Raw genomic sequence first — 26,993 nt, forward strand, 5'->3', positions numbered from 1 at the left:
AAGTGAGGTAGGAATAAGGATGTGCTCAAAAAGGATGTGCTCTCACCACCATGAAAGAAATGAATTTATCAGGTAAGCATAAATTATGTTTTCTTTCTGAGAGTCCACAATCCATTACTCCTGGGAACTAATACCCAAGCCATGGAGTCTGCCATAAGCTGCCTCAAAAGCAGCAAAACATAAAAATGGTAGAATTTTGTAAAGGTATGCAAAGAAGACCTGCCTCCAAGTAAGCCTAGTTTCAACCAAGAAGCCAAAGAAACATCAGAAGCTTTGTGACCTTTCCTAGAACCAGAAAAATGAACGAACAAACAAAGTTTGTCTAAAGGCTTTAGTAGCATCAATGTAATACTTTAATGCCCTTACAACACCCAAATTATGCAAATATCTTTCTAAAGCATTCTTAGGATTAGGACACAAAGAAGGAACAACAATTTATCTGGTAATATTGTCTGAAGAAACAACCTTAGGCAAAAAATCAAAAGTAGTTGATAAAACTGCCTTAGCCTGATGAAAAATCTTATAAGATCACAAGGAGCAGATAACTTTTATTATTATTATTATTATTATTATTGGTTATTTGTAGAGCGCCGACAGATTCCGCAGCGCAACTCAGAAACTCTTCTAGCAGAAGAGATAGCCAAAAGAAACAACACTTTCCAAGAAAGCAATTTTATGTCTACCTCCTGCATAGGTTCAAAAGGAGGAACCTGCAAAACACTTAACACCAAGTTAAGATTCCAAGGAGGAGAAATTGGCTTGATTATAGGTTTGAAATGAACCAAAACCTGAACAAAACCATGAATCTCAGGAAGATGAGTAATCTTTTTCTGAAAAAAAGACTGAAAGAGCTGAAATCTGCCCCTTAAAAGAACTGGCAGATAAACCCTTATCCAAACCATTCTGTGAAAAAAATCAGAATCCTAGGAATTCTAAAAGAATGCCAGGAAAAATCATGATCCAAACACCAAGAAATAAAGGCCTTTCAGACTTTATGATACATTTTCCTAGTTACAGCCTTTCGGGCCTGAATTTAGGTTTTAATCACAGAATCAGAGAAACCTCTGTGTCTAAGAACTAACCGTTCAATTTCCATGCCGTCAAGTTCAAGACTTGAGATCTGGATGGAAAAATGGACTTTGAGAAAGTAGGTCTAAACAAGGAAGACAACTGGACATCTGAACTAGATCTGCATACCAAATCCTGCGAGGCCAAGCTGGGGCAATCAGGAGCCCTAATGACTTCTCTAGGCATATCTTGGAAATCACTCTGGGTAGAAGTACCAGAGGAGGAAACAGATAAGCAAGCTGAAACGACCAAGGAGCTACTAAAGCTTCCACTGCTTGAGGGTCCCTGTACCTCGCAAAGTACCTGGGAAGTTTGTTGTTCAAACAAGAGGCCATACGCTCTATCTATGGGAGACCCCAAAATTCCATAATCTGATTGAACACATCCTGGTGAAGAGACCACTCCCCTGGATGTAGATACTTCCCAGTTGTTCACCCCAGGAATATGAATTGCAAAAATTAGAGAAGAATTGATTTCCGCCCATGAGAGAATACGAGACACTTCCCTCATGGCTAGGGAATTTAGTTTCCCCCTGATTGTTGACATAAGCAACTGCTGTGACACTGAGACTCTCCTTTCAACAAAGTTCAAGCTTGAAAAGTCCTGAAAATGTATTGACAGCCTTGCCTCCCAAGGATCCCAAACTCCCTGTGCTCTCAGGGATCCATAAACAGCTCCTCAACCTAAAAGACTTGTATCTGTAGTGATCACAGTCCAGGTAGAACAAGCAAAAGTAGCCCCCTGAATAATAGACTGATGATCCAGCCACAAAGCCAGATAATGACTGTTATTCAAAAACATCTTTTGAGACAGCTGAGTATAATCTCTGCAGCATTGACGGAGCATACAAAGCTGAAGAGGCCTCATGTGGAAACGAGCAAATGGAATTCCATTTGCAGATGCAATAATAAGACCTAACACTTTCAGAATTATATAACATTATTTAAGCAGTAACTTCAAAAATTAAAAGTATTTTCAGATTTTGCAGTGCAACGCTGGACTCCGCTCCAGGATCTACTGAGCAGGTCTTGGATATCCAAAGCGCTTTGTGGCTTGCTGGCTAGACGCAGCACGCCTGGTCTGGTCGTGCTATTGGAATAAATGTAGTTCTCTCCCGCAACTAGACCAGAGCGGGAGAGATCTACATTTATTCCAATAGCGCAACCGGGCATGCTGTGACTAGCCAGCAAGCCCGCAAAGCGCTTTGGATATCCAAGACACGCTCAGTAGATCCTGGAGCGGAGTCCAACGTTACACTGCAAAATCTGAAAATACTTTTAATTTTTGAAGTTACCGCTTAAATAATGTTATATAATTCTGCACTGTGTGCAGAATTATATAACATTATTCTGAACCTTTACTGTCCCTTTAAGACAAGCTGCTACCAGTTTCAAAGACATTTTTGGAAAATTGTATAAAGTAAAATTGTTTTTCCCTTAATGTATTTCTAATTACTTTGTACACCAGCTGCAGAGTATAGAATGTATTAAAATTGCATTTTCAGGTTTATTTCTGGATATGAAATTGTTGGTTTTGTGCTTTGAAACCACAGCCTATTGAAATTGGCTGACCTGATAAATAAGATCTCATTATGTTATCACTTTGTGTAAACACACTTGCTTCCTTATCTTGTGTCTGTTTGTAAACCAAACCCCAATACTTAGAGAAAACAATGGAAAATTATAATTTTATTAGTTATATCGTATACCTCCCACTGGGAGTGTAATTTCTTCTGCTGGCTGTGTTTACATAGACTGTCAATAACTTTCAGTATAGGTAGGGAAACCACACAGGCTAAATCAGCTATTTCAAATGCAGAAATAAGGGTAAAAGAGCTCATTGTAAACAATTCAATACATTCCAGCAGGTAAATAGATCATTTGGCATGAATTAAAGGTGAAAACATGTTTGGATAAACTGTCCCTTTAAAGAAACAAGAGTGGTTGGTGTGAGATTCTGCTAAAGGAAAAGATGGAGCTTGAAGCAAGAAGTTGTCAAGGTAAGGAAATACTGCAACACCCTGGAGTACTGAATACAGATAAAAGGGCACCTAGAACCTTTGTAAATATTCTTGGAGCTGTAGCCAAAACAAATAGTAAAGCAACAAACTGACCTTGTTGAATAAAACACAGAATAGTTCCAATTTTAAAAGATGGAACCCTTACATATTTGGTCTGAAACTACCCTCTTTCTTTGGAACAATGAAGAGATTTGAATAAAAGTCCATCCCCCCCATTCCTGCAAAGGTACTGGTACAATCTGGATTTAGACACCATATAAGCAGTCCAGGATTTAAGCCATAAAGCTCTCCTGGCAAGGACAACCAAAGACAAGCTTTTGATATTAATTTTCATAATATCAAATATAGCATCCTAAATATAACATCATAAAAAAAGAATTAGCATTCTTAAGCAAACCCTAAAGATATTCATTTACAGGATCACTAGAACATTGTTCTGAAAGGCTGGATAACCAAAAAGTTGAAGCAGCAGCCACATCAGCTATGGAAATGATGTAATTGGCTTAAGTAAATAACCTGCTTGTAAAAAGGCCCTCTATGGAAAGACTGTAATTTCATATCCAGTGGGTTTTTAAAGGAAGTACTGTTTTCCAAAAGAATAGTAGTATGCTTAGCCAGAGTGGAAATAGCACCCATTAACCTTGGAAACAGTTTCCCATAATTCAATATTAGCATCAGGTAAATTATATAACTTTTTAAACTTTGCAGAAGGATTAAATGAATTTCCTGGTTTAGACTATTAACTAGAAATCATGTTGGTGACCGCATCATAAATAAGGAAAACTTCAGGGAGTTTTCCAAAAGTTTTAAAAACTGAATTTAAAAGATTACAAGGTTTATCAACAAAAAATGTAGGACTTTTAACCCCTAAAGTAATTAAAACCTTTTTTAAAAGAGAATCAATATGCACAATTTTAAACAAAAAAGAAGAAATATCAGGTTCAACATCTTATCACCAGAGAAGAATTCACCATCTGAAGACATAACAGTATCCCCAGTGTGAGGGCACATAGCACTAGTAAAAAAGTAAAATGTGGACTGACCTTTTATGCTTGTTTGAAGGTGGGAGAGAAGCCAATGCCCCAGAAACTGTAGCCTTCTCCAGTAATAAGCAAACAGGAGGAGCATTAATACCCAACAAGAAACAGCATTAGGTTAATCTGATTGCATTAACAATTCCAAAGAAAAGCTTCAGAAATGTGCTGTAGAAGGTACTTTAGCTTTTTTACAATAAGCAAAATATAATTTATGTAAGAACTTACCTGATAAAATCATTTCTTTCATATTGGCAAGAGTCCATGAGCTAGTGACGTATGGGATATACAATCCTACCAGGAGGGGCAAAGTTTCCCAAACCTCAAAATGCCTATAAATACACCCCTCACCACACCCACAATTCAGTTTAACGAATAGCCAAGCAGTGGGGTGATAAAGAAAGGAGTTGAAAGCATCAACAAAAGAAATTTGGAAATAATTGTGCTGTATACAAAAAATCATACCCACCATAAAAAGGGTGGGCCTCATGGACTCTTGCCAATATGAAAGAAATGAATTTATCAGGTAAGTTCTTACATAAATTATGTTTTCTTTCATGTAATTGGCAAGAGTCCATGAGCTAGTGACGTATGGGATAGCAATACCCAAGATGTGGATCTCCACTTAAGAGTCACTAGACAGGGAGGGAGTAAAATAAAAACAGCCATTTTTCGCTGAAAAAATGAATCCACAACCCAAAAAAATAGGTTTATTTTCATAATTGAAAGAAAAAAATTTAAATCAAAAGAAGAAGAATCAAACTGAAACAGCTGCCTGAAGAACTTTTCTACCAAAAACTGCTTCCGAAGAAGCAAATACATCAAAACGGTAGAATTTAGTAAATGTATGCAAAGAAGACCAAGTTGCTGCTTTGCAAATCTGATCAACTGAAGCTTCATTCTTAAAAGCCCACAAAGTGGAGACTGATCTAGTAGAATGAGCTGTAATTCTCTGAGGCGGGGCCTGACCCGACTCCAAATAAGCTTAATGAGTCAAAAGTTTCAACCAAGAAGCCAAGGAAATAGCAGAAGCCTTCTGACCTTTCCTAGGACCAGAAAATATAACAAATAGACTGGAAGTCTTCCTGAAATCTTTAGTAGCTTCCACATATTTCAAAGCTCTTACCACATCCAAAGAATGTAAGGATCTTTCCAAAGAATTCTTAGGATTAGGACATAAAGAAGGGACAACAATTTCTCTATTAATGTTGTTAGAATTCACAACCTTAGGTAAAAATTGAAAAGAAGTCTGCAAAACTGCCTTATCCTGATGAAAAATCAGAAAAGGAGACTCACAAGAAAGAGCAGATAGATCAGAAACTCTTGAAATTGATTTAATGACAGGCTTAATACGAACTAAAGCCTGTACAAAACAGTGTATATCAGGAAGTATAGCTATCTTTCTGTGAAATAAAACAGAAAGAGCAGAAATGTGTCCTCTCAAGGAACTTGCAGACAAACCCTTATCCAAACCATCCTGAAGAAACTGTAAAATTCTAGGAATTCTAAAAGAATGCCAGGAGAATTTATGAGAAGAACACCATGAAATGTAAGTCTTCCAAACTCTATAATAAATCTTTCTAGAGACAGATTTACGAGCTTGTAACATAGTATTAATCACTGAGTAAGAGAAATCTCTATGACTTAGTACTAAGCGTTCAATTTCCATACCTTCAAATTTAATGATTTGAGATCCTGATGGAAAAACGGACCTTGAGATAGTAGGTCTGGCCGTAATGGAAGTGGCCAAGGCGGGAAACTGGACATCCGAACCAGATCCGCATACCAAAACCTGTGTGGCCATGCTGGAGCCACCAGCAAACCAAATGATTGTTCCATGATGATTTTGGAGATCACTCTTGAAAGGAGAACTAGAGGCGGGAAAATGTAAGCAGGATGATAACACCAAGGAAGTGTCAGCGCATCCACTGCTTCCGCCTGAACATCCCTGGACCTGGACAGGTATCTGGGAAGTTTCTTGTTTAGATGAGAGGCCATGAGATCTATCTCTGGAAGACCCCACATCTGAACAATCTGAGAAAATACATCTGGATAGAGAGACCACTCCCCTGGATGTAAAGTCTGGCGGCTGAGATAATCCGCCTCCCAATTGTCTACACCTGGGATATGTACCGAAGAGATTAGACAGGAGCTGAATTCCGCCCAAGCAAGTATCCGAGATACTTCTTTCATAGCTTGGGGACTGTGAGTCCCACCCTGATGATTGACATATGCCACTGTTGTGATATTGTCTGTCTGAAAACAAATGAACGGTTCTCTCTTTAACAGAGGCCAAAACTGAAGAGCTCTGAGAATTGCAGAGCTGAAGAGCTCTGAGAGTTCAAAAATATTTAATAGTAATCTCGCCTCTTGAGATTTCCCAACGCCTTGTGCTGTCAGAGATCCCCAAACAGCTCCCCAACCTGAAAGACTCGTATCTGTTGTGATCACAGTCCAGGTTGGCCGAACAAAAGAAGCCCCTTGAACTAAACGATGGTGATCTAACCACCATGTCAAAGAGTGTCGTACATTGGGATTTAAGGATATTAATTGTGATATCTTTGTATAATCCCTACACCATTGGTTTAGCATACAAAGCTGTAGAGGTCTCATGTGAAAATGAGCAAAGGGGATCGCGTCCGATGCTGCAGTCATGAGACCTAAAACTTCCATGCACATAGCCACTGAAGGGAATGACAGACTGAAGGTGCCGGCAGGCTGCAACCAATTTTAAACGTCTCTTGTCTGTTAGAGACAGAGTCATGGACACTGAATCTATCTGGAAGCCTAAAAAGGTGACCCTTGTTTGAGGAATCAAGAAACTTTTTGGTAAATTGATCCTCCAACCATGTTTCCGAAGAAACAACACTAGTTGATTTGTGTGAGATTCTGCAGTACGTAAAGACGGAGCTAGTACCAAGATATCATCCAAATAAGGAAACATCGCAATACCCTGTTCTCTGATTACAGAGAGTAGGGCACCCAGAATGTTTGAAAAGATTCTTGGAGCTGTTGCTAGGCCAAATGGAAGAGCAACAAATTGGTAATGCGTGTTTAGAAAAGAGAATCTCAGAAACTGATAATGTTCTGGATGAATCAGAATATGAAGGTATGCATCCTGCAAGTCTATTGTGGACATATAATGTCCTCGCTGAACAAAAGGCAGAATAGTCCTTATAGTTACCATCTTGAAAGTTGGTACTCTTACATAACGATTCAATATTTTCAGATCCAGAACTGGTCTGAATAAATTTTTCTTTTTTGGGACAATGAATAGATTTGAATAAAACCCCAAACCTTGTTCCTGAAGAGGAACTGGCATGATTACCCCTGAAGACTCCAGGTCTGAAACACACTTCAGTAAAGCCTGGAGGTCTTCCTCTGAATCCTATTCGATACCCTTCAGAGACAATGCTCTGAATCCATTGATTTTGGACAAAATTTATCCAAATATCCTTGAAAAACCTTAATCTGCCCCCTACCAGCTGAGCTGGAATGAGGGCCGCACCTTCATGCTGACTTAGGGGCTGACTTTGGTTTCCTAAATGGCTTGGATGTATTCCAATTTGAGGAAGGCTTCCAATTGGAAGCAGATTCCTTGGGGGGAGGATTGAGTTTTTGACGAAAGGAACGAAAACAGTTAGAAGCCTTAGATTTACCCTTAGGTTTTTTTATCCTGAGGCAGAAAAACTCCCTTTCCCTCAGTGACAGTTGAAATAATAGAATCCAACTGAGAACCAAATAAATTATTACCTTGAAAAGAAAGAGATAGTAATCTAGATTTAGATGTCATATCAGCATTCCAAGATTTAAGCCACAAAGCTCTTCTAGCTAATATAGCTAAAGACATGGATCTAACATCAATTTTGATAATATCAAAAATGGCATCACAAATAAAACGATTGGCATATTGCAGTAAGCGAATAATGCTAGATAAGTCAGAATCCAATTCCTGTTGCGCTAAATTCTCCAACCAGAAAGTTGATGCAGCCACAACATCAGCCAAAGAAATTGCAGGTCTGAGAAGATGACCTGAATATAAATAGGCCTTCCTTAGATAAGATTCAAGCTTCCTATCTAAAGGATCCTTAAAGGGAGTACTATCTTCCATAGGAATAGTGGTACGTTTAGCAAGAGCAGAAATAGCCCCACCAACTTTGGGGATTTTTTCCCAAAACTCTATAGATTTTGCTGGTAAAGGATACAATTTTTTAAACCTTGAAGGAGGTATAAAATAAGTACCTGGCTTATTCCATTCCTTTGAAATCATACCAGAAATAGCCTCAGGAATAGAAAAAAAACCCTGGAGAAACCACAGGAGGTTTAAAAATAGCATTTAAACGTTTATTAGACTGAACGTCAAGAGGACTGGTTACCTCAATATCCAAAGTAATTAACACTTCTTTTAATAAAGAACGCATATACTCTATTTTAAATAAATAAGTAGATTTGTCAGTGTCAATGTCTGAGGAAGGATCTTCTGTATCAGATAGATCCTCATCAGAAGAGGATAAATTATTATGTTGTAGGTCATTTGAAATTTCATCAACTAAATGAGAAGTTTTAAAAGACCTTTTACGTTTATTAGAAGGTGGAAATGCAGACAAAGCCTTCAGGATAGAATCAGAAACAAATTCTTTAAAATTTACATGTATATCATGAACATTAGAAGTTGAAGGAACTGCAACTGGCAATGTACTATTACTGATGGATACACTATCTGCATGTAAAAGTTTATCATGACAACTATTACAAATGACATTCTGCGAAATAATTTCTACAATTTTACAACAAATGCACTTAGCTTTGGTAGAACCGATGTCAGGCAGCAATGTTCCAGCAGAAACTTCTGAGGCAGGATCAGATTGAGACATCTTGCAAAATGTAAGAGAAAAAAACAACATATAAAGCAAAATTATCTATTTCCTTATATGACAGTTTCAGGAATGGGAAAAAATGCAAATAGCATAGCCCTCTGATAGAGAAAAAGGCAAGAGGAAAACATCAATGGGGTTTTGAAATAATGAAAAAGTTTGGCGCCAAGTATGACGCACAACGTAACAAACTTTTTTGGCGCCAAAAATAACCGGAAATGACACACTCGCGTCACTAATGATGCAACCGTGTGAAAGGTCTCAGCGTTAAGTATGACGCCGGAAATGACGAATTTGCGTCATAGACGTATTTTTTGGCGCCAAAAATATTTTCGCGCCAAAAATGACGCAATAAAGTTTAGCATTTGACGCACCCGTGGGCCTAATACCGCTCGCAATTTGCAAGAAGTAGTCAATTGAAAAAAAAAGACTAAACCCCAGGTAAGAAATACATTTCTTCAAAAAATGTTTATATTCCCCAAATATGAAACTTACAGGCTGCAGAAGGAAATACATGAACCTGACTCATGGCAAATATAAGTACAATACATATATTTATTAAGTAATAAAATACATACTTACCAAAAGACACCCATCCACATATAGCAGATAGCCAAACCAGTACTGAAACAGTTATCAGTAGAGGTAATGGTAAATTGAGAGTATATCGTCAATCTGAAAAGGGAGGTAGGAGATGAATCTCTACGACCGATAACAGAAAACCTATGAAATAGACCCCCGTTAGGGAAATCATCGTATTCATAAGTGATACTCCCTTCACGTCTCTCTGACATTCGCTGTACTCTGAGAGGAATAGGGCTTCAACAATGCTGAGAAGCGCATATCAACGTAGAAATCTTAGCACAAACTTACTTCACCACCTCCATAGGAGGCAAAGTTTGTAAAACTGAATTGTGGGTGTGGTGAGGGGTGTATTTATAGGCATTTTGTTGTTTGGGAAACTTTGCCTCTCCTGGTAGGATTGTATATCCCATACGTCACTAGCTCATGGACTCTTGCCAATTACATGAAAGAAAGGTAGATTTAGGGACAGAATCGGATAGCTCCAGAATAGCAATAGACAAAGTAAATGCAATAAAACACTATAACCCCCTAAAAACAAAATTTATGCTTATTTGATAAATTTCTTTCTCTTGTGGTGTATCCAGTCCACGGGTTCATCCATTACTTGTGGGATATTCTCCTTCCCAATAGGAAGTTGCAAAGAGGACACCCACAGCAGAGCTGTCTATATAGCTCCTCCCCTAACCCCCACCTCCAGTGATTCGACCGAAGACAAGTAAGAAAAAGGAGAAACTATAGGGTGCAGTGGTGACTGCAGTTTTAAAAATAAAAACACCTGACTTAAAGTGACAGGGCGGGCCGTAGACTGGATACACCACAAGAGAAAGAAATTTATCAGGTAAGCATAAATTTTGTTTTCTCTTGTAAGGTGTATCCAGTCCACGGGTTCATCCATTACTTGTGGGATACCAATACCAAAGCTTTAGGACACGGATGAAGGGAGGGACAAGGCAGGCACTTAAATGGAAGGCACCACTGCCTGTAAGACCTTTCTCCCAAAAATAGCCTCCGAAGAAACAAAAGTATAAAATTTGTAAAATTTAGAAAAGTATGAAGCGAAGACCAAGTCGCCACCTTACAAATCTGTTCAACAGAGGCCTCATTTTTAAAAGCCCATGTGGAAGCTACCGCTCTAGTAGAATGAGCTGTAATTCTTTCAGGAGGCTGCTGGCCAGCAGTCTCATAAGCTAAACGGATTATGCTTCTCAGCCAAAAAGAAAGAGAAGTTGCCGAAGCCTTTTGGCCTCTCCTCTTTCCAGAGTAGACAACAAACAATGCAGATGTTTGACGAAAATCCTTAGTAGCTTGTAAATAGAACTTTAAAGCACGAACCACGTCAAGATTGTGTAACAGACATTCCTTCTTTGAAGAAGGATTAGGACACAGTGACGGAACAACAATTGATTGATATTCTTATTAGAAACCACCTTAGGAAGAAAACCAGGTTTAGTATGCAAAACTACCTTATCTGCATGGAAGACCAGATAAGGGAAATCACACTGTAATATGAGAATTAAAAACATAATTTATGCTTACCTGATAAATTTATTTCTCTTGTAGTGTATCCAGTCCACGGATCATCCATTACTTATGGAATATATTCTCCTTCCCAACAGGAAGCTGCAAGAGTCCACCCACAGCAAAGCTGCTATATAGCTCCTCCCCTAACTGCCATATTCAGTCATTCGACCGAAAACATGCAGAGAAAGGAAAAACCATAGGGTGCAGTGGTGACTGTAGTTCAAATGAAAAAATTACCTGCCTTAAAGTGACAGGGCGGGCCGTGGACTGGATACACTACAAGAGAAATAAATTTATCAGGTAAGCATAAATTATGTTTTCTCTTGTTAAGTGTATCCAGTCTACGGATCATCCATTACTTATGGAATACCAATACCAAAGCTAAAGTACACGGATGATGGGAGGGACAAGGCAGGTACTTAAACAGAAGTTACCACTGCCTGTAAAAAACCCTTTCTCCCAAAAATAGCCTCCGAAGAAGCAAGGTATCAAATTTGTTAAATTTGAAAAGTATGAAGCGCAGACCAAGACTCCGTCTTGTAAATCTGTTCAACAGAAGCCACATTTAAAAAAGGCCCAAGTGAAAACCACAGCTCTAGTAGAATGAGCTGTAATCCCTTCAGGAGGCTGCTGTCCAGCAGTCTCATAAGCTAAATGAATTATGCTTTTTAACCAAAAAGACAGAGAGGCTGCTGAAGTCTTTTGACCTCTCCTCTGTCCAGAATAGACAACAAACAAGGTGAACGTTTGATGAAAACTGTAGTAGCTTGTAAGTAAAACTTTAAAGCACAAACCACGTCCAATATTGTGTAATAGACGTTCCTTCTTTGAGGAAGGATTAGGATACAAGCATGGAACAACTATCTCTTGAGTGATGTACTTGTTAGATACCACCTTAGGAAAAAACCCAGGTTGGTACGCAGGACTACCTTATCCGTACGAAGGACCAGATAAGGAGAATCACATTGTAACACAGATAACTTGGAGACTCTACGAGTCGAGGAATTAGCTACCCAAAAGGAACTTTCCAAGATAAAGATTGATATCTATGGAACAAAAAAGGTTCAAACGGAACTTCTTGAAGAACCTTAAGAATCAGGTTTAAGCTCCATGGCGGAGCAACAGTTTTAAACACAGGCTTGGATCTAACCAAAGCCTGACCAAATGCCTGAACGTCTAGAATACCTGCCAGACGCTTGTGCAAAAAAATAGACAGAGTAAAAATCTGTCCCCTTTTAAGGAATTAGCTGACAACCCTTTTCTCAAAAACATCTTGGAGAAAAGATAATATCCTGAGAATCCAGACTTTACTCCATGAGTAACCCTTGGATTCATAACAATCAGATATTTACACCATATCTATGTTCAATTTTCCTAGAGACAGGCTTTCATGTCTGTATTAAGGTATCAATGACTGACTCGGAGAAGCCATGCTTTGATAACATCAAGCGTTCAGTCTCCAGGCAGTCCATCTCAGATTGATTCTATTTAGATGGTTGAAAGGACCCTGAGGTAGAGGGACCTGTCTCAGAAGCAGAGACCGTGATGGAAAGGATGACATGTCCACCAGATCTGCATACCAGGTCCTGCGTGGCTACGCAGGCGCTGTCAAAAACACCAAAGCCCTCTCCTGATTGGTCTTGACCTCCGGAGGAAATCCCACTCCCCCGGAAGAAAAGTCTGACGACTTAGAAAATCCACCTCCCAGTTCTCAACACCTGGGATATGGATAGCTGATAGACAAGAGTGAGTCTCTGTCCAGTGAATTATTGTAAGACGTCTAACATCGCTAGGGAACTTCTGTTCCCCCTTGATGGCTGATGTAAGCCACAGTCGTGTATATTGTCCGACTGAGTATGATGTACCTCAGAGTTGCTAACTGAGGCCAAGTCTGAAGAGCATGGAATATCACTCCCAGTTCCAGAATATTTATTAGAAGGAGGGTCTCCTCCTAAGTCCACTATCCCTGAGCCTTCAGGGAGTTCCAGACTGCATCCCAACCTAAAAGGCTGGCATCTATTGTAACAATTGTCCCATCTGACCTGCGGAAGGTCATACCCTTGGACAGATGGACCCGACATAGTCACCAGAGAAGAGAATCTCTGGTCTCTTGGTCCAGATTTAACAGGGGGACAAATCTGTGTAATCCCCGTTCCTCTGACTGAGCATGCATAGTTGCAGCGTTCTGAAATGTAGACGTGCAAACGGTACTATGTCCCTTGCCGCTACCATTAAGCCGATTTCATTCATGTACTGAGCCACCGAAGGGCGCGGATGGGATGAAAAAACACGGCAGAAATTTAGAAACTTTGACAACCTGGACTCCGTCAGGTAAATTTTCATTTCTACAGAATCTATCAGAGTCCCTAGGAGGGAAACCCTTGAGATTGGGGATAGAGAACTCTTTCCTTGTTCACTTTCCACCCATGTGATCTCAGAAATGCCAGTACTACGTCCGTATGAGACTGGGCAATTTGGATGTTTGACGCCTGTATCAGGATGTCGTCTAAATAAGGGGCCACTTCTATGCCCCGCGGTCTAAGGACCGCCAAAGCGACCCCAGAACCTCCATAAAGATTCTTGGGGCTGTAGATATCCCAAAGGAAAGAGCTACAGAGCTAACTGGTAATGCCTGTCTAGAAAGGCAAACCTGAAAAACGATGGTGATCTTTATGCATCACAATGTGAGGATAAGCATCCTTCAAATCCATTGTAGTCCTCTATTGACTCTCCTGGATCATAGTTAAGATGGTACGAATAGTTTCCATCTTAAATGACGGAATTCTGAGGAATTTGTTTAAGATCTTTAGATCCAAAATAGGTCTGAAGGTTCCCTCTCCTTGGGAACCACAAACAGATTTGAGTAAAAACTCTGTCCCTGTTCCTCTCTTGGAACTGGATGGATCTCGTACACAATGTAAGAATGCCTCCTTCTTTATCTGGTTTGCAGATAATTGTGAAAGGCGAAATCTCCCCTTTTTTGGGGGGGGGAATCTTTGAAATCCAGAAGATATCTCTGGGATATAAATTCCAATGCCTAGGGATCCTGGGCATCTCTTGCCCACGCCTGGGTGAAGAATGAAAGTCTGCCCCCTATAGGATCCGTTACCGGATAGGGGTCCGTTCCTTCATGCTGCCTTAGAGGCAGCAGCAGGCTCCTTGGCCTGCTTATCTTTGTTCCAGGTCCGATTGTCTCCAGACCGCCTTGGACTGAGCAAAAATTCCCTCTTGTTTTGCCTTAGAGGAAGAGGATGCCACACCTGCCCTGAAGTTTTTAAAAGGTACGAAAATTAGACTTTTTTTTTTTTTTGCCCTTGATTTAGACCTATCCTGAGGAAGGGCATGACCTTTTCCTCCAGTGATATAAGCAATAATCTCCTTCAAACCAGGCCCGAATAGGGTCTGCCCCTTGAAGGGAAGTTAAGTAGCTTATTTATTAAAGTCACGACAGCTGACCATGATATAAGCCATAGCGCTCTGCGCGCCAGTATAGTAAAAAACAGAATTCTTAGCAATTAGTCTAGTCAAATGAACAAGGCATCAGAAAACAAAGGAATTGGCTAGCATAAGCTTGTCAAATATATTCATCCAATGGAGTCGCTTAACTGTAAAGCCTCATCAAGAGACTCAACCCAGAACGCCGCAGCAGCAGTGACAGAAGCAATGTATGCAAGGGGCTGCAGGATAAAACCCTGTTCAATAAACATTTTTTATCCATTGGATCTAAAAAGCACAACTGTCCTCGTCAGAGGTAGTGGTACGCTTAGCTAGAGTAGAAACTCTTCTCTCCACCTTAGGAACTGTCTGCCAGAAGTCCCGTGTGGTGGTAACTATTAGAAAACATTCTTCTAAAAAATAGGAGGGGAAGAGAACGGCACACCTGGTCTATCCCATTCCTTATTAAAAAATTTTTAGTAAACCTCTTTAGGTATTGGAAAAACATCAGTACACACCGGCACTGCATATTATTTATCCAGTCTACACAATTTCTCTGGCCCTGCGATTGTACACATTCATTCAGAGCAGCCAAAGCCTCCCTGAGCAACAAGTGGAGGTTCTCAAGCATAAATTTTAAATGTAGAAATATCAGAATCAGGTTAAATCATCTTCCCTGAGTCAAAAAAAATCACCCACAGACTAAGCATATTGTGAGGTAGTATCATACATGGTTCTTAAAGCGTCTGTATGCTCTGTATCTACCCCCAGAGCTAACTGCTTTCCTTTAATTTCAGGTAGTCTGACTAATACTGCTGCCAGAATATTATTCACCACCTTTGCCATGTCTTGTAAAATAAACGCTATGGGCGCCCTTGATGTACTTGGCGCCATTTGAGCGTGAGTCCCTGAAGCGGGAGTCGAAGGGTCTGACACGTGGGGAGAGTTAGTCGGCATAACTTTCCCCTCGACAGAATCCCCTGGTAAAAGAAACGCTATGGGTGCCCTTGATGTACTTGGCGCCATTTGAGCGCGAGTCCCTAAAGCGGGAGTCAAAAGGTCTGACACGTGGGGAGAGTTAGTCGGCATAACTACCCCCACGACAGAATCCTCTGGTGATAATGTTTTTAAAGACAAAAAATGATCTTTATTGTTTAACATGAAATCAGTACATCTGGTACACATTCTAAGATGGGGTTCCACCATGGCTTTAAAACATAATGAACACAGAGCTTCCTCTATGTCAGACATGTTAGAACAGACTAATAATGAGACTAGTAAGCTTGGAAAACACTTTAAATCAAGTTAACAAGCAAATATATAAAACGTTACTGTGCCTTTAAGAGAAACAAATTTTGTCAAAATTTGAAAAACAGTGAAAAAAAGGCAGTAAAACAAACAAAATTTTTACAGTACATGTAATAAGGTAACAGAGCATTGCACCCACTTGCAAATGGATGATTAACCCCTTAATGCAAAAAACAGATAAAAAAAACCAAAAAAAACCCGACATAGACGTTTTTAAAAAACAGACACAACAAACTGCCACAGCCAACAGTGGGAAGCTTCAGTTAACTGTTTCTATGCAAAATTTAAGCCAGCCATGTGGAAAAAACTTAGGCCCCAATAAGTTTTATCACCAAACATATGTTAAAAAACGATTAAACATGCCAGCAAACGTTTTAAAACACATTTTTACAAGAGTATGTATCTCTATTAATAAGCCTGATACCAGTCGCTTTTACTGCATTTAAGGCTATACCAACATTACAGTGTTATCACCAATGTACGTTAAAAAACGATTAAACATGCCAGCAAACGTTTTAAAACACATTTTTATAAGAGTATGTATCTCTATTAATAAGCCTGATACCAGTCGCTATCGCTGCATTTAAGGCTTTACTTACATTACTTCGGTATCAGCAGTATTTTCTTAGTCAATTCCATTCCTAGAAAAATATTTTACTGCACATACCTTATCTGCAGGAAAACCTGCACGCCATTCCCCCTCTGAAGTACCTCACTCCTCAGAATGTGTGAGAACAGCAAATGGATCTTAGTTACGTCTGCTAAGATCATAGAAAAACGCAGGCAGATTCTTCTTCCAAATACTGCCTGAGATAAACAGCACACTCCGGTGCCATTTAAAAATAACAAACTTTTGATTGAAGAATAAACTAAGTAGAAAGCACCACAGACTCTCACGACCTCCTATCTATGTTGAGGCTTGCAAGAGAATGACTGAATATGGCAGTTAGGGGAGGAGCTATATAGCAGCTTTGCTGTGGGTGGACTCTTGCAGCTTCCTGTTGGGAAGGAGAATATATTCCATAAGTAATGGATGATCCGTGGACTGGATACACTTAACAAGAGAAATAAGTATTACCCTGTTTAGTAAGCATGATCCCAGTCGTTGCAAAATCACTGCATCTAGCTTACCTCAAATATAAAAGGCTCTGTCAGCATTTTCTAGAACTTTTCATCTCTCTAGAAATAAATATACTGAACATACCTCAAAGCAGGTAATCTGCAGACCGTTCCCCCAACTGAAGCTTTCCCATACTCTTCAGTTATGCGTGAGAACAGCAATGGACCTTAGTTACAAACCGCTAGGATCATCAAACTCTTGATTGAAGGTAAAACTACACTAAGTCACCACATATCTCTTTATACTTCCTATCTAGTCGAGGGTTGCAAAGAGAATGACTGGAGGTGGGGGTTAGGGGAGGAGCTATATAGACAGCTCTGCTGTGGGTGTCCTCTTTGCAACTTCCTGTTGGGAAGGAAAATATCCCACAAGTAATGGATGAACCCGTGGACTGGATACACCTTACAAGAGAAAAAACATAATTTATGTAAGAACTTACCTGATAAATTCATTTCTTTCATATTAGCAAGAGTCCATGAGCTAGTGACGTATGGGATATACATTCCTACCAGGAGGGGCAAAGTTTCCCAAACCTTAAAATGCCTATAAATACACCCCTCACCACACCCACAATTCAGTTTAACGAATAGCCAAGAAGTGGGGTGATAAGAAAAAAGTGCGAAAGCATATAAAATAAGGAATTGGAATAATTGTGCGTTATACAAAAAAAATCATAACCACCACAAAAAAAGGGCGGGCCTCATGGACTCTTGCTAATATGAAAGAAATGAATTTATCAGGTAAGTTCTTACATAAATTATGTTTTCTTTCATGTAATTAGCAAGAGTACATGAGCTAGTGACGTATGGGATAATGACTACCCAAGATGTGGATCTTTCCACGCAAGAGTCACTAGAGAGGGAGGGATAAAATAAAGACAGCCAATTCCTGCTGAAAATAATCCACACCCAAAATAAAGTTTAATGAAAAACATAAACAGAAGATTCAAACTGAAACCACTGCCTGAAGTACTTTTCTACCAAAAACTGCTTCAGAAGAAGAAAACACATCAAAATGGTAGAATTTAGTAAAAGTATGCAAAGAGGACCAAGTTGTTGCTTTGCAAATCTGATCAACCGAAGCTTCATTCCTAAACGCCCAGGAAGTAGAAACTGACCTAGTAGAATGAGCTGTAATCCTTCGAGTCGGAATTTTACCCGACTCGACATAGGCAAGATGAAATAAAGATTTCAACCAAGATGCCAAAGAAATGGCAGAAGCTTTCTGGCCTTTTCTAGAACCGGAAAAGATGACAAATAGACTAGAAGTCTTTCGGAAAGACTTAGTAGCTTCAACATAATAATACAAAGCTCTAACAGCATCCAAGAATGCAATGATTTCTCCTTAGAATTCATAGGATTAGGACACAATGAAGGAACCACAATCTCTCTACTAATGTTGTTAGAATTCACAACCTTAGGTAAAAAATTCAAAAGAAGTTTGCAGCACCGCCTTATCCTGATGAAAAATCAGAAAAGGAGACTCACAAGAAAGAGCAGATAATTCAGAGACTCTTCTGGTAGAAGAGATGGCCAAAAGAAACAAAACTTTCCAAGAAAGTAATTTAATGACCAAAGAATACATGGGTTCAAAAGGAGGAGCTTGAAGAGCCCCCAGAACCAAATTCAAACTCCAAGGAGGAGAAATTGACTTAAAGACAGGTTTTATACGAACCAAAGCTTGTACAAAACAATGAATATCAGGAAGATTAGCAAACTTTCTGTGAAAAAGAACAGAAAGAGCAGAGATTTGTCCATTCAAGGAACTTGCGGACAAACCGTTATCTAAACCATCCTGAAGAAAATGTAAAATTCTCGGTATTCAAAAAGAATGCCAAGAAAAATGATGAGAAAGACACTAAGAAATATAAGTCTTCCAGACTCTATAATATATCTCTCTAGATACAGATTTACGAGCCTGTCACATAGTATTAATCACAGAGTCAGAGAAACCTCTTTGACCAAGAATCAAGCGTTCAAACTCCATACCTTAAAATTTAAGGATTTTAGATCCTGATGGAAGAAAGGACCTTGCGACAGAAAGTCTGGTCTTAACGGAAGAGTCCACAGCTGGCAAGAGGCCATCCGGACAAGATCCGCATACCAAAACCTGAGAGGCCATGCTGGAGCTACCAGCAGGACAAACGAGCATTCCTGTAGAATCTTGGAGAATACTTTTGGAAGAAGAACTAGAGGCGGAAAGATATAGGCAGGATGATACTTCCAAGGAAGTGATAATGCATCCACTGCCTCCGCCCGAGGATCCCGGGATCTGGACAGATACCAGGGAAGTTTCTTGTTTAGATGAGAAGCCATCAGATCTATTTCTGGGAGTTCCCACATTTGAACAATCTGAAGAAATACCTCTGGGTGAAGAGACCATTCGCCCGGATGCAACGTTTGGCGACTGAGATAATCCGCTTCCCAATTGTCTATACCTGGGATATGAACCGCAGAGATTAGACAGGAGCTGGATTCCGCCCAAACCAAAATTCGAGATACTTCTTTCATAGCCAGAGGACTGTGAGTCCCTCCTTGATGATTGATGTATGCCACAGTTGTGACATTGTCTATCTGAAAACAAATGAACAACTCTCTCTTCAGAAGAGGCCAAGACTGAAGAGCTCTGAAAATTGCACGGAGTTCCAAATATTGATCGGTAATCTCACCTCCTGAGATTCCCAAACCCCTTGTGCCGTCAGAGACCCCCACACAGCTCCCCAACCTGTAAGACTTGCATCTGTTGAGATTATAGTCCAGGTCGGAAGAACAAAGAAGCCCCCTGAACTAAACGATGGTGATCTGTCCACCATGTCAGAGAGTGTCGTATAATCGGTTTAAAGATATTAATTGAGATATCTTTGTGTAATCCCTGCACCATTGGTTCAGCATACAGAGCTGAAGAGGTCGCATGTGAAAACGAGCAAAGGAGATCGCATCCGATGCGGCAGTCCTAAGATATAAAATTTCCATGCATAAGGCTACCAAAGGGAATGATTGTGACTGAAGGTTTTGACAAGCTGATATCAATGTTAAACTTCTCTTGTCTGACAAGGACAGAGTCATAGACACTGAATCTATCTGGAAACCTAAAAAGGTTACCCTTGTCTGAGGAATCAATGAACTTTTTGGTAAATTGATCCTCCAACCATGATCTTGAAGAAACAACACAAGTCGATTCGTATGAGATTCTGCGAAAATGTGAAGACTGAGCAAGTACCAAGATATCGTCCAAATAAGGAAATACCAAAACCCTGTTTTCTGATTACAGACAGAAGGGCACTGAGAACCTTTGAAAAAATTCTTGGAGCTGATGCTAGGCCAAACGGTAGAGCCACAAAACTGGTAATGCTTGTCTAAAAAGAGAATCTCAGAAACTAAAAGTGATCTGGATGAATCGAAATATGCAGATATGCATCCTGTAAATCTATTGTAGACATATAATGCCCTTGCTAAACAAAAGGCAGGATAGTCCTACAGTTACCATCTTGAATGTTAGTATCCTTACATAACGATTCAATATTGATAGATCCGGAACTGGTCTGAAGGAATTGACCTTCTTTGGTACAATGAAGAGATAGAATAAAACCCCAGCCCCTGTTCCAGAACTGGAACTGGCATAATTACTCCAGCCAACTCTAGATCTGAAACACATTTCAGAAATGCTGAGCCTTTGCTGTGTTTACTGGGACACGGGAAAGAAAAAAATCTCTTTGCAGGAGGCCTTAACTTGAAGCCAATTCTGTACCTTTCTGAAACAATGTTCTGAAACCAGAGATTGTGAACGGAATTGATCCAAATTTCTTTGAAGAAAATGTAATCTGCCCCATACCAGCTGAGCTGGAATGAGGGCCGCACCTTCATGGGTACTTAGGAGCTGGCTTTAGGTTTCTATAAGGCTTGGATATATTCCAAACTGGAAATGGTTTCCAAACTGATACCGCTCCTGAGGATGAAGGATCAGGCTTTTGTTCCTTGTTGTGAGTAAAGGAACGAAAACGATTATTAGACCTAAATTTACCTTAGTTTTTTATCCTTTGGTAAAAAAGTTCCCTTCCCTCCAGTAACAGTTGAGATAATAGAATCCAACTGAGAACCGAATAATGTATTACCCTGGAAAGAAAGGGAAAGCAAAGTTGACTTAGAAGACATATCAGCATTCCAAGTTTTAAGCCATAAAGCTTTTCTAGCTAAAATAGCTAGAGACATATACCTGATATCAACTCTAATGATATCAAAAGATGGTATCACAAATAAAATTATTAGCATGTTATAGAATAATAATAATGCTATAAAATTATGATCTGTTACTTGTTGCGCTAAAGCTTCTAACCAAAAAGTTGAAGCTGCAGCAACATCCGCTAAAAATATAGCAGGTCTAAGAAGATTACCTGAACATAAGTAAGCTTTTCTTAGAAAGGATTCAATTTTCCTATCTAAAGGATCCTTAAATGAAGTACTATCTGCCGTAGGAATAGTAGTACGTTTAGCAGGAGTAGAGACAGCCCCATTAACCTTAGGGATTTTGTCCCAAAAAACTCTAATCTGTCAGATGGCACAGGATATAATTACTTAAACGTTTTAGAAGGAGTAAATTAATTACCCAAATTATTCCATTCCCTGGAAATTACTTCAGAAATAGCATCAGGGAGAGAAAACACTTCTGGAATAACTACAGGAGATTTAAAAACCTTATTTAAACGTTTAGATTTAGTATCAAGAGGACCAGAATCCTCTATTTCTAATGCAATTAATACTTCTTTAAGTAAAGAAAGAATAAATTCCATCTTGAACAAATACAAAGATTTATCAGCATCAACCTCTGAGACAGAAACCTCTGAACCAGAAGAACCATTATCAGTATCAGAATGATGATGTTCATTTAAAAATTCATCTGAAAAAAGAGAAGTTTTAAAAGACTTTTATGTATACTAGAAGGAGAAATAACAGACATAGCCTTCTTAATGGATTTAAAAAATAAAATCTCTTATGTTATCAGGAACACTCTGAAAATTAGATGTTGACAGAACAGTAACAGGTAATGTAACAGTACTAAAGGAAATTTTATCTGCATTAATAAGTTTGTCATGACATGCAATACAAACAACAGCTGGAGAAACAGATACCAAAAGTTTATAGCAGATACACTTAGCTTGGTAGCTCCAGCACCGGGCAGCGATTTTCCTGAAGTATCTTCTGACTCGGTTGCAACGTGGAACATCTTGCAATATGTAATAGAAAAAACAACATATAAAGCAAAATTGATCAAATTCCTTAAATGACAGTTTCAGGAATGGGAAAAAAATGCCAGTGAACAAGCTTCTAGCAACCAGAAGCAATAAATAATGAGACTTAAATAATGTGGAGACAAAAATGACGCCCATATTTTTTAGCGCCAAATAAGACGCCCACATTATTTGGCGCCTAAATGCTTTTGGCGCCAAAAATTATGCCACATCCGGAACGCCGACACTTTTGACGCAAAAAAACGTCAAAAAATGACGCAACTTCCGGCGACACGTATGACGCCGGAAACAGAAAAAAAAATTTGCCAAGAATGACGCAATAAAATGAAGCATTTTCAGCCCCCGCGAGCCTAACAGCCCACAGGGAAAAAGTCAAATTTTTTAAGGTAAGAAAAAATGATTGATTCAAATGCATAATCCCAAGTATGAAACTGACTGTCTGAAAATAAGGAATGTTGAACATCCTGAGTCAAGGCAAATAAATGTTTGAATACATATATTTAGAACTTTATAAAAAAGTGCCTAACCATAGCTTAGAGTGTCACAGAAAATAAGCTTACTTACTTACCCCAGGACACTCATCTACATGTTGTAGAAAGCCAAACCAGTACTGAAACGAAAATCAGCAGAGGTAATGGTATATATATAAGAGTATATCGTCGATCTGAAAAGGGAGGTAAGAGATGAATCTCTACGACCGATAACAGAGAACCTATGAAATAGACCCCGTAGAAGGAGATCATTGCATTCAAATAGGCAATACTCCCCTCACATCCCTCTGACATTCACTGCACGCTGAGAGGAAAACCGGGCTCCAACCTGCTGCGGAGCGCATATCAACGTAGAATCTAGCACAAACTTACTTCACCACCTCCATAGGAGGCAAAGTTTGTAAAACTGAATTGTGGGTGTGGTGAGGGGTGTATTTATAGGCATTTTAAGGTTTGGGTAACTTTGCCCCTCCTGGTAGGAATGTATATCCCATACGTCACTAGCTCATGGACTCTTGCTAATATGAAAGAAAGCTCTTGAGGAATAGGAATAACTTACCTCCTCCTAAGTAGCTTTAATAGATATAATGTGCGCTAAGTCGAACTGCAAAACAAAGAAAGGGACATTAACATTGACAGACGATTAATGCTCACCAGCAAGGAGAAACATGCTTGAAAAAAACTTTCAGCTATAAACCCGTGTGCATAACCAAACGAGCGTGCGATAACCCGACAAGCATAACCCGCCCGAACCATGAAAACTTCCATAACAAAACTAAAGGGACATGCACTAACCTGACAAACATTAACCTAAAGTATGCAACCCCGACTAGTGTAAACCCGAAGGCCGAATTGTGAAAAACAAAAATATATACAATAAATTATACTTATTAATAGACACAAATCCACTAGCAAAGCAGCAGACAGCCAAACCAGTACTGAAACATATCAGCAGAGGTTATGGAATAGGAGTATTTTGCAGATCCATAGAGGGAGGCAAAAGACAAGGCCCTGCTACTGATTATAGAAGAAATTCCCATGAGGTGAATAAAGAGTCACAAACCAAACCAAAAATGCATTCCTCTGACAAGCACTGTACTCTGAGGGGAAACCAGGCCTCAAAATAAACTGAAAACCTCTTTCTCTAAAGAATAAAATGCACATCTTCATTCTTCCACCACCTCTAGTGGAGGCAAAGTAAAGACTGAGGTATGTGTGAGGAAGTAGGGGTTTTATAGGGCTCTTGGGGTTTGGGAATCTTTGCCTCCTCCTAATGGTAGAGAAGAGTAATTCAGTGGTAGAGAAGAGTAATTTCCAGGAGTAATTGATCATGGACTCCCACCACCCGTATAAGTGTTAACTTTTTTTGGAAATTGGGTTTCTCACTGAAATTATTTACACACAAGTACTGCAGACATAATCATATGGTTGTAAAAGCTTCTCTCCAATTCCTTTTGTTTTGTTTGCTATTGGCTCTTGGCAATTAGAAGGTAGTGAAGGGTTTAATCAGTTAGATTGTAAGGTTAATATTTGCTCTTGTGTAGGGATTACCCTCCCACCCCCTAATCCCTTCCAAAAAGCCGTCTTCTAAATCAGACAGTCTACCAGTATGCAGTTTAGGGCTTTTATTTAAAAGAATAATAATAATAATAATAATAAAAAATAATAATAATAAATATATATATATATATATATATATATATCCCCATATTTATGTAGTGTAGATCCCTCATCACCCTCCCCCCTCCCCCACTGCTCCCAGTCATATTTGTTACTGGAAGACAGTCTGAATGCAACATATTTTAACTAATATAAGAAATACCCACCAATCTTGGATTATTCATGTTTCTTCCCTAATATGTAATCTTCATAAGAGCACGAAAAGGGTAAAATTACTTACTTGGTTTTGTGTGAACTTGTATCCACTCTAACAGTTCTTCTTGAGGTAAATTGCTGAACTCGCCTTTTATGTTCCACTCATTCTGAAGGTTAGTGAAACCTTGAATGGCCATACATGCTAATAGCGAGAAGATAAACAGTCGAAAATTCACTCTGTTGAAGATCCACCAAAACAGCTAAAATGATAAATGTAGACACACTGTGTATCAAATTAACTCTGTATTTTGTAAAAACATTCAAATATAAAACATTATTTATAGTGTCGGCTGGATGCTCATTCTAAGTTAAATCTTGTTTTGTAAACGTTCTTGTCTCTCTGGAATGGATAAATCATATTTGTATAAAATTTCGTCTCTGTACCTTTTGAGTTTTTAATTAAAAATTAAAATTCATGTTTGCATTATGGAAATAAGAGATTTTTTTGATAAAGGTGAATTCTAAATTGCTGTACTAATTTGATATTCATATTATAGGCTAGATTACTAGTGTCGCTCTGTGTTGCACGGAAGCAAAAAGGAGTTTGTCAAAAGTGCGTTGAAAAAAAACAGAATTTATGCTTACCTGATAAATTACTTTCTCCAACGGTGTGTCCGGTCCACGGCGTCATCCTTACTTGTGGGATATTCTCTTCCCCAACAGGAAATGGCAAAGAGTCCCAGCAAAGCTGGCCATATAGTCCCTCCTAGGCTCCGCCCACCCCAGTCATTCGACTGACGGACAGGAGGAAATATATATAGGAGAAACCATATGGTACCGTGGTGACTGTAGTTAGAGAAAATAATTCATCAGACCTGATTAAAAAACCAGGGCGGGCCGTGGACCGGACACACCGTTGGAGAAAGTAATTTATCAGGTAAGCATAAATTCTGTTTTCTCCAACATTGGTGTGTCCGGTCCACGGCGTCATCCTTACTTGTGGGAACCAATACCAAAGCTTTAGGACACGGATGAAGGGAGGGAGCAAATCAGGTTACCTAAACGGAAGGCACCACAGCTTGCAAAACCTTTCTCCCAAAAATAGCCTCCGAAGAAGCAAAAGTATCAAATTTGTAAAATTTGGCAAAAGTGTGCAGTGAAGACCAAGTCGCTGCCTTACATATCTGGTCAACAGAAGCCTCGTTCTTGAAGGCCCATGTGGAAGCCACAGCCCTAGTGGAGTGAGCTGTGATTCTTTCAGGAGGCTGCCGTCCGGCATTCTCATAAGCCAATCGGATAATGCTTTTAAGCCAAAAGGAAAGAGAGGTAGAAGTCGCTTTTTGACCTCTCCTTTTACCAGAATAAACAACAAACAAGGAAGATGTTTGTCTGAAATCTTTAGTAGCCTCTAAATAGAACTTTAGAGCACGGACAACGTCCAAATAGTGTAACAAACGTTCCTTCTTTGAAACTGGATTCGGACACAAAGAAGGTACAACTATCTCCTGGTTAATATTTTTGTTAGAAACAACTTTAGGAAGAAAACCAGGCTTAGTACGCAAAACCACCTTATCTGCATGGAACACCAGATAGGGCGGAGAACACTGCAGAGCAGATAACTCTGAAACTCTTCTAGCAGAAGAAATTGCAACTAAAAACAAAACTTTCCAAGATAGTAACTTAATATCTATGGAATGTAAAGGTTCAAACGGAACCCCTTGAAGAACTGAAAGAACTAGATTTAGACTCCAGGGAGGAGTCAAAGGTCTGTAAACAGGCTTGATCCTAACCAGAGCCTGAACAAATGCTTGAACATCTGGCACAGCTGCCAGTCTTTTGTGTAGTAAGACAGATAAAGCAGAGATCTGTCCCTTTAGAGAACTTGCAGATAATCCTTTCTCCAAACCTTCTTGTAGAAAGGAGAGAATCTTAGGAATTTTTATCTTATTCCATGGGAATCCTTTGGATTCACACCAACAGATATATTTTTTCCATATTTTATGGTAAATTTTTCTAGTTACAGGTTTTCTGGCCTGAACCAGAGTATCTATAACAGAATCTGAAAACCCACGCTTTGATAGAATCAAGCGTTCAATCTACAAGCCGTCAGTTGGAGGGAGACCAGATTTGGATGTTCGAATGGACCCTGAACAAGAAGGTCCTGTCTCAAAGGTAGCTTGCATGGTGGAGCCGATGACATATTCACCAGGTCTGCATACCAAGTCCTGCGTGGCCACGCAGGAGCTATCAAGATCACCGAGGCCCTCTCCTGATTGATCCTGGCTACCAGCCTGGGAATGAGAGGAAACGGTGGGAATACATAAGCTAGGTTGAAGGTCCAAGGTGCTACTAGTGCATCTACTAGAGTCGCTTTGGGATCCCTGGATCTGGACCCGTAGCAAGGAACCTTGAAGTTCTGACGAGACGCCATCAGATCCATGTCTGGAATGCCCCATAATTGAGTTATTTGGGCAAAG

At 39.5% G+C, this 26,993-nt stretch overlaps 1 protein-coding gene across 1 annotated transcript in view; it reads right to left on the reverse strand.

Annotated features, from left to right (window-relative positions):
• DPY19L1 (dpy-19 like C-mannosyltransferase 1) overlaps positions 1-26,993 on the reverse strand; it is a 550,250-nt gene that overhangs the window by 17,031 nt on the left and 506,226 nt on the right. Inside the window, exon 20 of the mRNA XM_053715774.1 lies at positions 24,602-24,776. Coding sequence (XP_053571749.1) covers positions 24,602-24,776 — 175 coding nt within the window. The remainder of the gene's footprint in view (positions 1-24,601; positions 24,777-26,993) is intronic.

The sequence above is a fragment of the Bombina bombina genome, chromosome 5 (genome assembly GCF_027579735.1).
Source record: "Bombina bombina isolate aBomBom1 chromosome 5, aBomBom1.pri, whole genome shotgun sequence".
NCBI classification, from domain to species: domain Eukaryota; kingdom Metazoa; phylum Chordata; class Amphibia; order Anura; family Bombinatoridae; genus Bombina; species Bombina bombina.